The sequence below is a fragment of the Hordeum vulgare genome, chromosome 4H (genome assembly GCF_904849725.1).
Source record: "Hordeum vulgare subsp. vulgare chromosome 4H, MorexV3_pseudomolecules_assembly, whole genome shotgun sequence".
Classification (NCBI taxonomy): Eukaryota; Viridiplantae; Streptophyta; class Magnoliopsida; order Poales; family Poaceae; genus Hordeum; species Hordeum vulgare.
The window spans coordinates 30,679,457-30,692,733 of record NC_058521.1 but is presented as its reverse complement, the minus strand read 5'-3'; the positions used below and the strand labels follow the sequence as shown (position 1 = coordinate 30,692,733).

Here is a 13,277-nt window from a genome sequence, read left to right as displayed (position 1 = left end):
CGGAGAAGCCTGTCTGTACAAGAAAGTGAGTGGGAGCTGTGTAGCTTTCCTCATATTGTATGTGGATGACATATTATTGATGGGGAATAATATAGAGATGTTGGATAGCATAAAGGCCTATTTGAACAAGAGTTTTTCAATGAAGGACCTTGGAGAAGTTGCATACATATTAGGCATCAAGATCTATAGAGATAGATCAAGACGCCTCATAGGTCTTTCGCAAAGTACATACCTTGACAAGATATTGAAGAAGTTCAATATGGAAAACTCAAAGAAAGGGTTCTTGCCAGTTTTGCAAGGTATGAGATTGAGTAAGACTCAGTCGCCGACCATGGCAGCAGATAGAGAGAAGATGAGTTATGTTCCCTACGCTTCAGCCGTAGGCTCTCTAATGTATGCCATGCTGTGTACCAGACCTGATATAAACCTTGCCATAAGTTTGGTAGGGAGGTACCAAAGTGATCCCGGTATGGAACACTGGACAGCGGTCAAGAATATCCTTAAGTACCTGAAAAGGACTAAGGAAATGTTTCTCGTTTATGGAGGTGACGAAGAGCTCGTCGTAAAGGGTTACGCCGACGCTAGCTTCGACACAGATCCGGATGACTCTAAGTCACAGACCGGATATGTATATGTTTTGAATGGTGGGGCAGTGAGCTGGTGGAGCAGCAAGCAAGAAGTCGTGGCAGCATCTACATGTGAAGCGGAGGACATAGCTGCTTCAGAAGCGGCTCATGAAGGAATTTGGATGAAGGAGCTCATCACCGACCTTGGAGTGGTTCCAAGCGCGTCGGGTCCAATGACACTCTTCTGTGATAACACTGGGGCCATTGCCATAGCCAAGGAGCCCATGTTTCATCGGAAGACGAAGCACATCAAACGCTGCTACAACTTCATCCAGGACCATGTCCAGAGTGGAGTAATAGATATTTGTAAAGTACACACGGATCTGAATATTGCAGACCCGTTGACTAAACCTCTTCCACGAGCAAAACATGATCAACACCATAATGCTATGTGTGTTCGATACATCACAATGTAACTAGATTATTGACTCTAGTGCAAGTGGGACACTGTTGGAAATATGCCCTAGAGGCAATAATAAAATGATTATTATCATATTTCGTCGTTCATGATAATCGTCTATTGTTCATGCTATAATTGTATTAACAGGAAACAGTAATACATGTGTGAATAAATAGATCACAATGTGTCCCTAGCAAGCCTCTAGTTAGCTAGCTCGTTAGTCAATAGATGATCATGGTTTCCTGATCATTAGATGTCATTGATGACGAGATCACATCATTGGGAGAATGATGTGATGGACAAGACCCAATCCTAAGCATAACACTAGATCGTATTGTTCGTATGCTAAAGCTTTTCTAATGTCAAGTGTCTTTTCCTTCGACCATGAGATTGTGCAACTCCCGTATACCGTAGGAGTGCTTTGGGTGTATCAAACGTCACAACGTAACCGGGTGACTATAAAGGTGCACTACGGGTATCTCTGAAAGTGTTTGTTGGGTTGGTACGAATCGAGATCGGGATTTGTCACTCCGTGTGACGGAGAGGTATCTCTGGGCCCACTCGGTAGAACATCATCATGAGCTCAATGTGACTAAGGAGTTAGTCACACGATGATGTGCTACGGAACGAGTAAAGAGACTTACCGGTAACGAGATTGAACAAGGTATAGGTATACCGATGATCGAATCTCGGGCAAGTTCTATACCGACAGACAAAGGGAATCGTATACGGGATTGATTGGATCCTTGACATCGTGGTTCATTCGATGAGATCATCGTGGAGCAAGTGGGAGCCACCATGGGTATCCAGACCCCGTTGATGGTTATTGGCCGAAGAGGCATCTCGGTCATGTCTGCCTGTCTCCCGAACCCGTAGGGTCTACACACTTAAGGTTCGATGACGCTAGGGCTATAGGGAATTGTTATACGAGGTTACCGAAAGTTGTTCGGAGTCCCGGATGAGATCCCGGACGTCACGAGGAGCTCCGAAATGGTCTGGAGGTAAAGATAGATATATAGGACGGATGGTTTTGGACACCGGAAGTGTTTTGGGCGTCACGGGTAACGTACCGGGACCACCGGAGGTGGCCCCGAGGGTCCACCGAAGGGGGCCAACGACCCCAAAAGGCTAGATGGGCCTAGTGCGGGAGGGAACCAGCCCCTAGGTGGGCTGGTGCGCCTCCCACACCCAGCCCAATGCGCAAGTGGTGGGGAGAGGGGGCAACCCTAGGCATAGGTGGGCCTTAGGCCCACCAGGTGGTGCGCTACCCCCTCCCACCCTAGACGCCGCCCCCTTTCCCATCTGGTGGCTGCCGCACCACCTAGGGGGGAACCCTAGGGGTGGCGCACCCCTCCCCCTCCTCCTATAAATAGAGAGGGGTTTTGGCCCTTGGGAGACAGACTTCTCCCTCTCCCTCGGCGCAGCCCTACCCTTCTTCCTCCTCCTCTCCGCCGGTGCTTGGCGAAGCCCTGCCGGGAGACCTCGTCTCTCCATCGACACCACGCCGTCGTGCTGCTGGAGTTCGTCCCCAACCTCTCCCTCCTCCTTGCTGGATCAAGGTGCGGGAGACGTCACCGGACTGCACGTGTGTTGAACGCGGAGGTGTCGTAGTTCGGCACTAGATCGGAATCGCTGCGAGTACGACTCCATCAACCGCGTTCTAGCAACGCTTCCGCTTAGCGATCTTCAAAGGTATGAAGATGCTCTTACCCCTCTCTCGTTGCTGGTCTCTCCATAGGAAGATCTGAATATGCGTAGGAAAATTTTGAATTTATGCTACGTTACCCAACAGTTAGATCATCGGGGAGGGTCAAAGGCGCCTCAGCACGACGTGTGAAAACGTGTATGCTACACGTCTAACATTAAGGCACGAAAGGAGGGGGTCAGGTGTCGAAATAAGTTTTTCCTGGGTGGGTGCGCGACATAAGATCCCCCCAAGATCATTTAGTAGAAATAACAAGGCGGGTGGTACCTCACGTAACACGTGACATACACAACACATGGCTTACGAGCGAAAGAAATCATCTGGATGAAATAGACCCATAACTTAAAAAACCGAATCGAACCATCGGTCGAATCAGAAAAAACTGAATTGACGATCCCGTTGATTTTTTAAGTACAAAAGACCATCCTGCAATCGGGCCGATGAGAACCGATCAAACCGGGCGTTTTTTTGAACCAACTAATAAATTGAGAAGTCAAATCGGTGTAGAGGGAAACTCGAAACAATATTCTTGTAAGTAGTGGGATTTGATTCCAGGTCATGGGCGTTGGCCTATCTTTGGGCGCATAACCACCTCATCAATGCTTCTTTGTTGTCTAATGAAGAAAACCACTGCCATTTGACCTGTTTTAATTCTATATTAGCATACATTATTACTTTGAATATATATTTCTGATTGTAAAAAATCAGCAATCAAACCGGTAAACCAACGGTCCAACATCAAGTAAAAACCTCCTGTTTGGTTCGGGGATATTAGAGGCAGGAAATGAAAATTTAAGGGATAAGTGACATATAATCCATTGTTTGGTTGGGAGGCAAGGGAATTGAGGTGGGATGTGAAAAGGGAATTTAATGTAAGGAGTTGTATTGAGATTATACATGGGATGAGTCATTTTATTCCCAATCCCCTATTTGGCACATGATAGGAATTATATGTGAGAATTTGAGGAGAATTTGTATTCCCTTATTTGGTTCATGGGAATTGACGAGGGATTAGACTAAGGGAGTGGACATAAGTTATGATGAAGGGTTAAGATTGACTCACTAAAACAATTCCCTCCCAACTCCCACCCCTCCCCTGTTAATAAAACGGCGGAAGTTGGAGTCTCAATTCCCATACCTATTCCTTTATAAATTCCCAATCCCCTGAACCAAACAATAGATTTAAAGTCTTGTATACCTTTAATTCCCATTCCCCAACTGTAATTACCCCCAACCAAACACGTTGTAAGGAGATCAATTCCCACATATCTCTTCCGAGCCTCCCGTGTTAATTCAGATGGGAAGTTATTTTCTTCCAAATTTCCTTTACTAATTTCCACCGCACACCAAACATGGGATTGAAACTAAAAATCAACTTTCCACGCCTAATCCTCTGTTAAACTCCAACGTATAAACTCCCATCCCCTTTGCTCGTTCTAGCCAAACACGCTGCGAAGGCTTTACCGTTTCGATCATCGATTTGGTTTTTTATATAAAAGAAGAAACGACGACCGTGAGTCGGCCCATAATTGGGCCGCTCCCTACCACTTGGGCCTGACTCAAACCAGCGGGCAGCAAGAGAAAAATAGCAGCAAGCAGGCCAGCGCTGAGGCATCCGCGGGTCTGGTCGAGACCGCGAGACGCCGACTCCGTGCCCTAGCTCGCCTTTGGCAGACAGATTGCTTGCTGCTACCAGCCGCCTCCCCCCGCACCGGCCGCACCGCCGCCGCGCCACTCCCTCCCCGGCTCCTCCACCTCCTTCGCCGGGGCGCCAGCCCGATCCCCCGCGAGCCGCACGCACCGCCCGGAGCCACGGTTGATGCGGTAGCAAGCCGCGGGTGCTGGAGAGGGCTTGCGGATGGAGGCGCTCCCTTCGTCGCCGAGGCACCCTCCCAAGTACGACAGCGCCGCCGTCCAGGTCCGTGCTTCTGTAGCAACCCTCCCCTCGCTCGTGGAATTTGGTTACCTACAGCTTCGAGCCAGCCGTTGGCGCCCGTCTCTGAATCCCCCACCCCGTAGTCGAATAGCTACCGTCTGCAGAGTCGGTTCCGTTTCGGCTCACTGTAGCAAGCTCGGACTTCACCTGCTAGGGCGCTGGATTGGTCAAGAGTAAAAAGTTGTGGCCATCGTCCTCCGTTGTTAAATGTGGTTACCAGTTAGTTGGACAAGAAGGTAGCACTTGAAATGCGCCGATCCAGCACGGAGTCATCTGTAAACACATGAAACATATGAATAAATCGCTAGCAACGCAGAGCACATCCCTTGTAGCTATGGCATGCTTATCTAACGCCGTAGCTAAACCACCTGCTAAGCTCAGTTTCTGCGCAACTAGTTGTCTTATATTCTTCATAATGCTCTTCTAGTACTCCCTCTGAATGGCGCCGATTAATTAAATGACTACAAATACCAAGTTTTACTTATTTATCTTTGTCTTTTAAACGAGCCCGGTACATAGGATTTATGAAATATAAGTACATTTCTATGCGGTAAAATGTTGTGCCTAGTTGCTGAAAAAATGAAGTTTATGTTGGCAGAATGCTTTGGAGCAGTTGGCGTCCATTGATCTCATTGAGCTGAGCAAGGAGGCTAGAATTGAGCACTGCCGTGCAACTAGGGACTTGAGTAGCTGCGGCCGCTATGTGCAACATGTGCTCAACTCATGTGGGCATGCCTCGTTATGTGCTGAGTGTAGCCAGAGATGTGATGTCTGCCCAATTTGCAGAAGTCCAATTCCTGATAATGGAAAAAGAGTGCGGCTCCGCCTTTACCACAAATGCTTGGAGGTTGGCCTTATCTCTAAGCAGCATGATGAAAGGTTTCAGGAAAAGGAAGGCCATGGTGATCGTGTTAACATGGATGTCCAGCGGCTGCATTCCTTGTTTGATGTTGCACTTCAGAATAATCTGGTTTCCCTGATCTGCCACTGTATCCTCTTTAGAAGGCTACTTTTGCTTTAGGATGATAGACACAGTTTCATCTTAATTGTTTACATAATGTCTTCTCTTTTCCTTCTGTTACCTTGACATCTAGACCAGATATAACAGATGTTTGTTTGGATGAGAATGCTGTGTCAAGTGATCCACTTCTGGCTTTTCTTTTGGATGAGGTGGTCATCAAGGACTGGTGCAAGAGGGCTGTTAAGGCACTCATATCAGAGATCGGCATGATTTGTATCCACCAATGTTTAACCAGTTCTAGTTCTAGTTACAGAATTTATATATATATTTACTAGCCTTTCATCTCTTCATGCAAGCACAGCCATGCATGTTGAGGGAGAGGCAAGGTTATATTATTAAATAACACCTTAACCGCATCTTAGATAAATCTGGATTAGAGACGATGAAGTCTAAGTTATCCCAGATGCAAAAGTTTGCAGTGCAGCTGTCAGGGATATCCATTGTTGTTGAAGCTATGATCGCATCTTTCAGAGAGGCAGCTCATGTTAATGACCTGCATCATCTCATCGAGAACACAATGAAGGCAAAACAGGTCTTATTTCTTAAATCCATGGCTATCAGGGCTTTTATGTCACTGTCAGCAATCTACATATTAAGTTCTGCTAAGCATGGTAGTTGGGTTTTGCTATAAGATGATTATGCTGGGAGGTGTAGATTCATTCAACAGGTTACTTTCTGTTCATGGAGTTATGTGAATCAATTTGGATACATAGCTTAAGTAAGAGTGGAATATGGACAACTACAACTACATTTATCCCTCTTTATCTTCTACTCCCTCCGTTCCTAAATATAAGTCTTTTAAGCGATTTCACTAAGAGACTACATACGGAGCAAAATGAGTAAATCTACACTTTAAAGTATATCTATATACATCCGCATGTAGTCCTCTAGTGAATTTTGTAAAAAGACTTATATTATGGAACGGAGGGAGTATTTCCCTTTTTGTTTCTCTATCTTGTTCATGTATGTTGACCGTCACTTGTTTTTCACTGAACTGCTTTACAAGAGAAGTAATCAGATGTTTCTTACACCATCATTATTTCTTCCTGAAGTGTTAATTTTGGAGTTTTTCCTACAGCATTTGGAAGCCATGATATGGTGCACCAGGCATGAATTTCTTGAGAAAATTTGCTCACGTCATGCTAGTTTTGCTACTTGGAGTGCTGATGTGATTGAAAGGAAAAAGTCTGCAGAAGAACGACAATGGCCTGAATTTTCTGGTAAATCATCAGGTCACAACGAAGTCAACCAGGGTATACTTTTCATCGAGCAGGCACTACAAAACCTTGGGGGTCAACAAAGTTATAGGGATAATGAGGAAGGAGCGGAAATAACCTATTTGCAGAATGAAGAATCAGCATCTGAGTTCTCTTGTACAATTGATCACTTTAGTGTCAATAGTTATCCATTTAAAACCTTGCGTGAGGCAGTTGATGTACTCTTTCTTCACGGAGGATCTGACATGGTGATTGCAAAGCAAGCAATTGTATCCTTTTCTGTTATCTGATTAATGAATTCAACATTTAAATGCTACTCACAAACATTGAAACATGCTACTTGTTCATTTCCTTAACATTCTTTAGTTCTTATACTACATATTTGATCGGTATTGGACAAGACCAGATTCAGAATGGAGGTATCTGGTGGATGATTTTGCTGCGACATTTGGGATCTCCTGTAGAACGTTGCTCGAATGCCTGGTATTCTGTCTTTTGGACGACCATTCTTCACAGGCTCTGGAGGTAACTGATTAACACCTGACTTTTCTCGACATGATGTTCTCGGCATTGGTGCATGGGTCGTGCATATATCTGATTCCTTAAATATTGTCTTTGTCCAAGTCAATTATATTTTCCTATTTTGCCTGTGAAGTTGAGTTTTGACATTTATTTGAGTGGCCTGTGCCGTTTTTTGAATTACCTGCCTTTCATATTTGATCAAAGCGATTCACATTATATGGTCACAATTGCTTCGAGCTTATTAATTGTAGAAAGACCCTTTTGGAGTGATTTGGCTGCCTACTCTTTGGGTGCTGAAGTAAAGTAGAACTATTTCTCATCTGAAAAAGTGTAACTAGAGATTCTTCTTTTTCATATATTTATTTTTTGTTCTATTCAGTTGCTTTGGAGGACAATATTTTGAAAAGGAGAGGGAGAGTGCTTTAAGTAGTTCAGCTGTTAGGGTGCCATTTTAGCATATATCTAGGGAGTCTGTTAGTCTATTGGGTTTGTTTTCTGCAAGTCTTGTACTGTTTTGCATTCACTTTTGGAGTCTAATCACCTGGAACAAAACTTGCTTATTTGTGCCAAATACATCAGTTGAACGTCAAGCTATGTGGAGTCTAGTCCCTTGAACCAGCTTTGCATTCCCTATTAATTTAGCCACTCATACAGAATTTATACTGTTACCGTACTGAATAAGCATGTAAATGGAGATTTGTATTGTGTTGAAACTGTCCTTTTAGTTGCTGCCTTTCACTTGCCCTCCAGTTGAATTGTTATTTCCAATATATGCTGCTTAAGGGTTAAGACTATCATTTATTTTATGAATTCCAGTGGAGTGTCCCTTCCCCCTTTTATGGTGCTGAGTGACATCGGAGCTTGAATTGTACTTGTATATACTAAACCTGCTTATTCACTAACAATTTGCTTAAAATATTCATCTGTTTTATGAATTCCAGTGAAGTTCCCCTTTCCCCATTTATGGTGCGAGTGGCATGGGTGCTTGAGTTCTACTTGTATGTAGTGAACATGCTTATTCAATAGATACTGTTGTTGTAGACAATTAACTTTCATTGTGATGCACATCCACTCTTTGTGCAGGAGGCATGCTCTCTTCTTCCTAAGATTTCTAGCAAGGAAACACATCCAAAGATAGCACAAGTTCTTTTGGAACGTCAGAAACCTGACGTGGCACTGGTCGTGTTGAAGTGCACAGGGTGTGATAGCTTCTCTGCTACTGCAAACATTGAGAACGATGAACTGTTATGTCTTAGTGAGGCAGTGACTGCAATCCGTGTAAGAATTGAATATGGCCAAGTAACAGAAGCATTCATGTTCCATAGGAGCTACTGCTCTAGGATAAAAGAGCAAAGACCAGCAGATATGCCACGCGTTGAAGATGTTTGCAGAAGTTCTTGGATGCATCATGTTGAGGTGATGATGGTTGAGTTTTGTGAGATCTGCATTGATCGAAATGTTGTTGATAAAATAATTGATCTGCCTTGGGATTCTGAGGAAGAGAAATATCTTCACAAGTCCCTCTTTGATTCTGCTCGTGAGGCGCCCACAGGGCCATGTGGTAGTCTGCTTGTTGTTTTCTACCTCCAGGTAATTTTCTGTATGCTTGCATATTCTTTTTATCATTTGAGTGTACTAAGGTCATCAGGGATTCAGGGTCATGCTGAAATGATACTGTAGGTTTATGAAATTCTAGTGTCATGAAATTTCGTTAAATCTCTTCTGTTTACTCACATGCTACTTCATATTATCAATAGCCATGCACATCTTTCAGACACGGAACAGATACATATAACAGTTTGAATCCAAAGTGGTAAATCCTAGCCAGTGCAGCATTTTTTCATGAACACAGAAGTTCATGTATACTGCTATTAGAATTGGATATTGTACATGCAAGCGTGGGTGCTACCTTATGTTTTACTGCATTTTGGATGGGAACATAAGTCTGGCTTGTGAATTTAGGTCGTCAATTTAACTGGCAAAACATATATAATATTCCACAAAATGTATATGTTTAGAAACTTCATTCAACAATGAATCTAAAATATATTTTTTAGGTCATACAACACATTTTTCACTAATCAAATTAAAGAAATAAAAGCCCATGCCCAACTTATATTCCCGTCCATAGGGAGTAGTTACTTGTGCCTATTGAAAATTTCTCAAAATATTCGTATTGGAATATGTGCACCTGCATTAAATCATGCGAATGTGTGATCAATGTGCCCTGATAAAGCATACACAAAAGATTCAGGTTATTTTTTTGGAACATTGCTGCTAGAACAGTGCAGAATGCACAATGCATTGTATTTTTGCACGATTTTTGGCTGGCACATTTGTTCTAACATATGAATCTATGACTTCTGTAAGAATGTTTTGAGATTCAGAAATTGCCTAAACTGTAAATTCAACTACTCAAGCATCCATCCTTGCATGCAGATTTCCCTTTTCCAATTATTAATGTACATAAATCAAAGGTAGCAAAGAATATAATGAGAAAAAGTAGGGTTGATGGATACACATGGATGCTTGATGGATGTAGGATACTTTTCTTGCTTCATGCAGGTATTATTATAATGCTTCATGGATATTTTCATGTTTGGTGCCTAAGAGCAACATTTACTTTGTTTAACTCATATATGATTTTGATGCTATGGTCTCTGTAGATGCCGCTACCCTCAAGATTTTTGTATGTTGCATGTGCCCGAACTGTTAGTTACCAAATTTACCCTACGCTTCTAATTTTTGTAGTCTAATTGAATTTGTACTAATGTAGAATTAAATAGTGCCGTTGTCAGTTTAGTTTGAAATACTACCATGGGTTACTGACATATGCATATATTTCCAACTTTTCATCATAAGGAAACATATCAGTAGCTAATTAGCAGAGGATTTTCTGTATTTTTCTGGTTGCTCTTTCAGCGTTATCGGTACTTGGAAGCATATGATGTCCATCGTAGTCTTCAGACCTTTGAGCAAAACAGACTGGAAACTGCCAATGAAGAGGTTGCATCCAAAATCAGTACAATTGCTCGGTGGAGAGAAGGTTTGGTGGTAAGTACTTACATACTTTGGTTTTGTCTCGGCATGCATGTCTTGTTTTTATTATGCTTTATTTATCAAGAAAATGCTTTTTGATTTATTCTCTTCATAATATATGCATAGCAATTGCTCAGACTTGATTTAATGACTACTACCTATATTCTTTCTGGATGTTGTTTTAGAATGCATTTCCTCTTAAAAGCTTTATAGCCAATGTACAGGAAATTATTTGGAATTGGCATTTGCAAATATCGTTACTAGATGGTCATAAAATATTCTTATTAAATATAATTAGGAATTGCTGGAGCTCTTCATGACTCTGCTGGACCACTCTATGAACCTCCAAACATGATATAGTGCAACTAACATGCTGCCTCCTACATCTAGAAATACATAGCATTTTAAAAGGCGTACTACTCCTACATCTGGAGTATCAAACATCTCTGACTTAGATTAATTATGTCAAATTAGTATCAACTTATTTGTCACGAAAAGTATTTTATGGTTAGCAATTTCATGCCAACGTATTTATATCAAAAGTTACATGCTGAAGACCGTGCCAAAGTCATAAGCGTTATGTATTGTTGATTCGAGTAAGTATATAATTTCCTTTTGGGTGAATGGAAGATGCCTATTTTGTATTTTCTTTAAGACATAATATGCTGTACTGCATGAGTTCTTTAGATGTATACACAACACTTCAGTATGTTGTATGTGTCTTTACAGGCTAAATGCCTTGAAATGCTTCCTGAGGTCCAGAGGGAGGATGTGAGGTCCACCAGCAGTGGGGACCAAAGTCAATTTGCCATCCGAACCATGCAAACGTCTTCTCCAGTTAATCCTGCAGTCAAATCAGCCAGTTCTACCATTGGATTGAGCTCGTCCTTCACCCCTGCTCTTCAGAATAAATCAAACGCTCTCCACTCCAGGAATATCCATGGGCTGACTGATTCTAGCGCTCCTATCGGTAGTGTCCGTTCAGAGTTTGGCAGAAAGGTTCCATCTATCCTCCAATGTAGGCCAGTTCCCCCAGCGACACCTGCATCCAATATGAGATCCCCTGCAGGGGGTATATTCCCCTCTCTGGGTCAAAATGGTGAGAATCCATATTTAAAGGGGACAAGAGAACTCGGCTTTATGAAAGGAGAGTCAGGTTTTAGAGAAGGAACCAAACATGCTGGTCATGATTCAATTCCTATGTATTTCAACTTGGGTGCTGGCGATACACCTAAGAAAACCCATGGAACAAGTTTATTGAGGACTGAACGTAACAAAAACACTTTCTTTCAAGGAAAAGATTCTGTCAGAAAGGGAGAGTTTGACTTTGGTGCACGTGCTGAGAAACCTTTCATCTTAAGTGGGAATGGGGCTGGTCAAAATGGCCAAACAAAGGTATCGGATAGTGCAGGATTTCGTCGTGAGAGTCATATGGAGAAGACAAAAGCTCCAATGACACCGAATGTTTTGAGGTAATCTTTATTGTGTACAGTTGCAATATGTTTATTGTTTTACTTGATGTTGCTTATTTAGTTACTATCTTTTGACAATTTGCACGGTAATTTCTGAGGGTTGATACGATTTAAAAGCATAGTCCCATAGGCCAAGGATTTAGAGTAACGGGTACTTCATTGGGTAAAATCCTGGTTGGTCAATTCAGCAGATTCAGAAAAAAAAACATGGTCCATGGTTGGTTCGGAGAATGCTTTTCTCCGAGAAGTTTTGTATAAAATTTGAATTTTACAACATCATGTGTCGGCTGTCGGGTAGTGCCAGTTTTACTCTTCGTTCTTTTGATTTTAAAATTTTAAATATCTACAGTTTAACTTTTAACTATCCTGGAGCTGACTCCTTCAAAAGAAAAGAAAAATATCCTGGAGCTGACTGCTGTTTTGTGGTCTGGCGTTGATCTTTGTTGCTGGCTGTACTAGGTCTGTCCCTTTTGTCAAGGTGGCCAGTTTGGTACTCCTTCCGTTCACAAATAAAAGATGTTCTAACATTTTTCTGGATCGGATGTATGTAGGCATGTTTGAGTGTGTTTGTTCACTCATTTCAGTCCGTATGTAATCCATATTGAAAATATCCAAAACATCTTATATTTGTGAACGGAGGGAGTACATCGTACCTGGTAGATAACATGGAATTTTTCAAAAGGGCTTCTTAAAGAAAGGTAAGTAATACTGAAGTGTTCTTCTTTCTCTGTTTGTTTGAAGCTTGGGCAAGAAACCCCCAGTTGGTGAAGGAGCAGCCGGCAAAGGCGGGTCAAGGTGGAGGTCCGACGAGTCGAGTGAAGACGAAGACGAGGCAAGAACTGGCGGGTACATGGAGAGCAACGCTTCCCTTGTTACCCGAAGGCTACCAAGATTATCCAGAAGATGATGCATCCTCTCAACTATATTCCGGTTTTTCCAGTCTCCCTTCGAATGTGAACATTAATTTGTGTTGGCCGTGAGTGAGAATCGGAGATAATCTTGGAAATATTGCACCGCCATGGCCGCAGTGATATGCAAGGGAGATAGAGAATGAAGAAGCGCATGCTTGTTGTGTTGAGATATAGCGCAAGGCGCTGCTTTGAGCGCGAATTCTGTGGTGCACATTTCGTTTGTGCTGCTCGTACTAGATTCATTTCCAGCAAAGGTGTTTACGCCACTGGTGGTTTCTAGGGGCATCCGGTAGATGACGCGTGGCTTACTTGGAACCCGAGTGACGATTAGTGCAAGTATAATAGGACGACGTAAAACGCTGTAAAACTTGAAATAATATACTCCCTCCGTTCTTAAATATAAGTCTTTTTAAAGTTTTATTAGGGGA

General features: G+C 42.6%; 1 protein-coding gene across 1 annotated transcript; it reads left to right on the top strand.

Annotated features, from left to right (window-relative positions):
• Positions 1-4,346: 4,346 nt before the first annotated feature.
• On the top strand, positions 4,347-13,016 carry LOC123447708 (E3 ubiquitin-protein ligase HOS1). Its single transcript, XM_045124340.1, has 10 exons — positions 4,347-4,649; positions 5,266-5,656; positions 5,767-5,901; positions 6,051-6,220; positions 6,767-7,174; positions 7,272-7,430; positions 8,511-9,017; positions 10,350-10,481; positions 11,196-11,938; positions 12,680-13,016. The coding sequence occupies exons 1-10, from the start codon at positions 4,590-4,592 to the stop codon at positions 12,843-12,845; spliced, it is 2,871 nt and encodes a 956-aa protein (XP_044980275.1). The 5' UTR covers positions 4,347-4,589; the 3' UTR covers positions 12,846-13,016.
• The last annotated feature ends 261 nt before the right edge of the window (positions 13,017-13,277 follow it).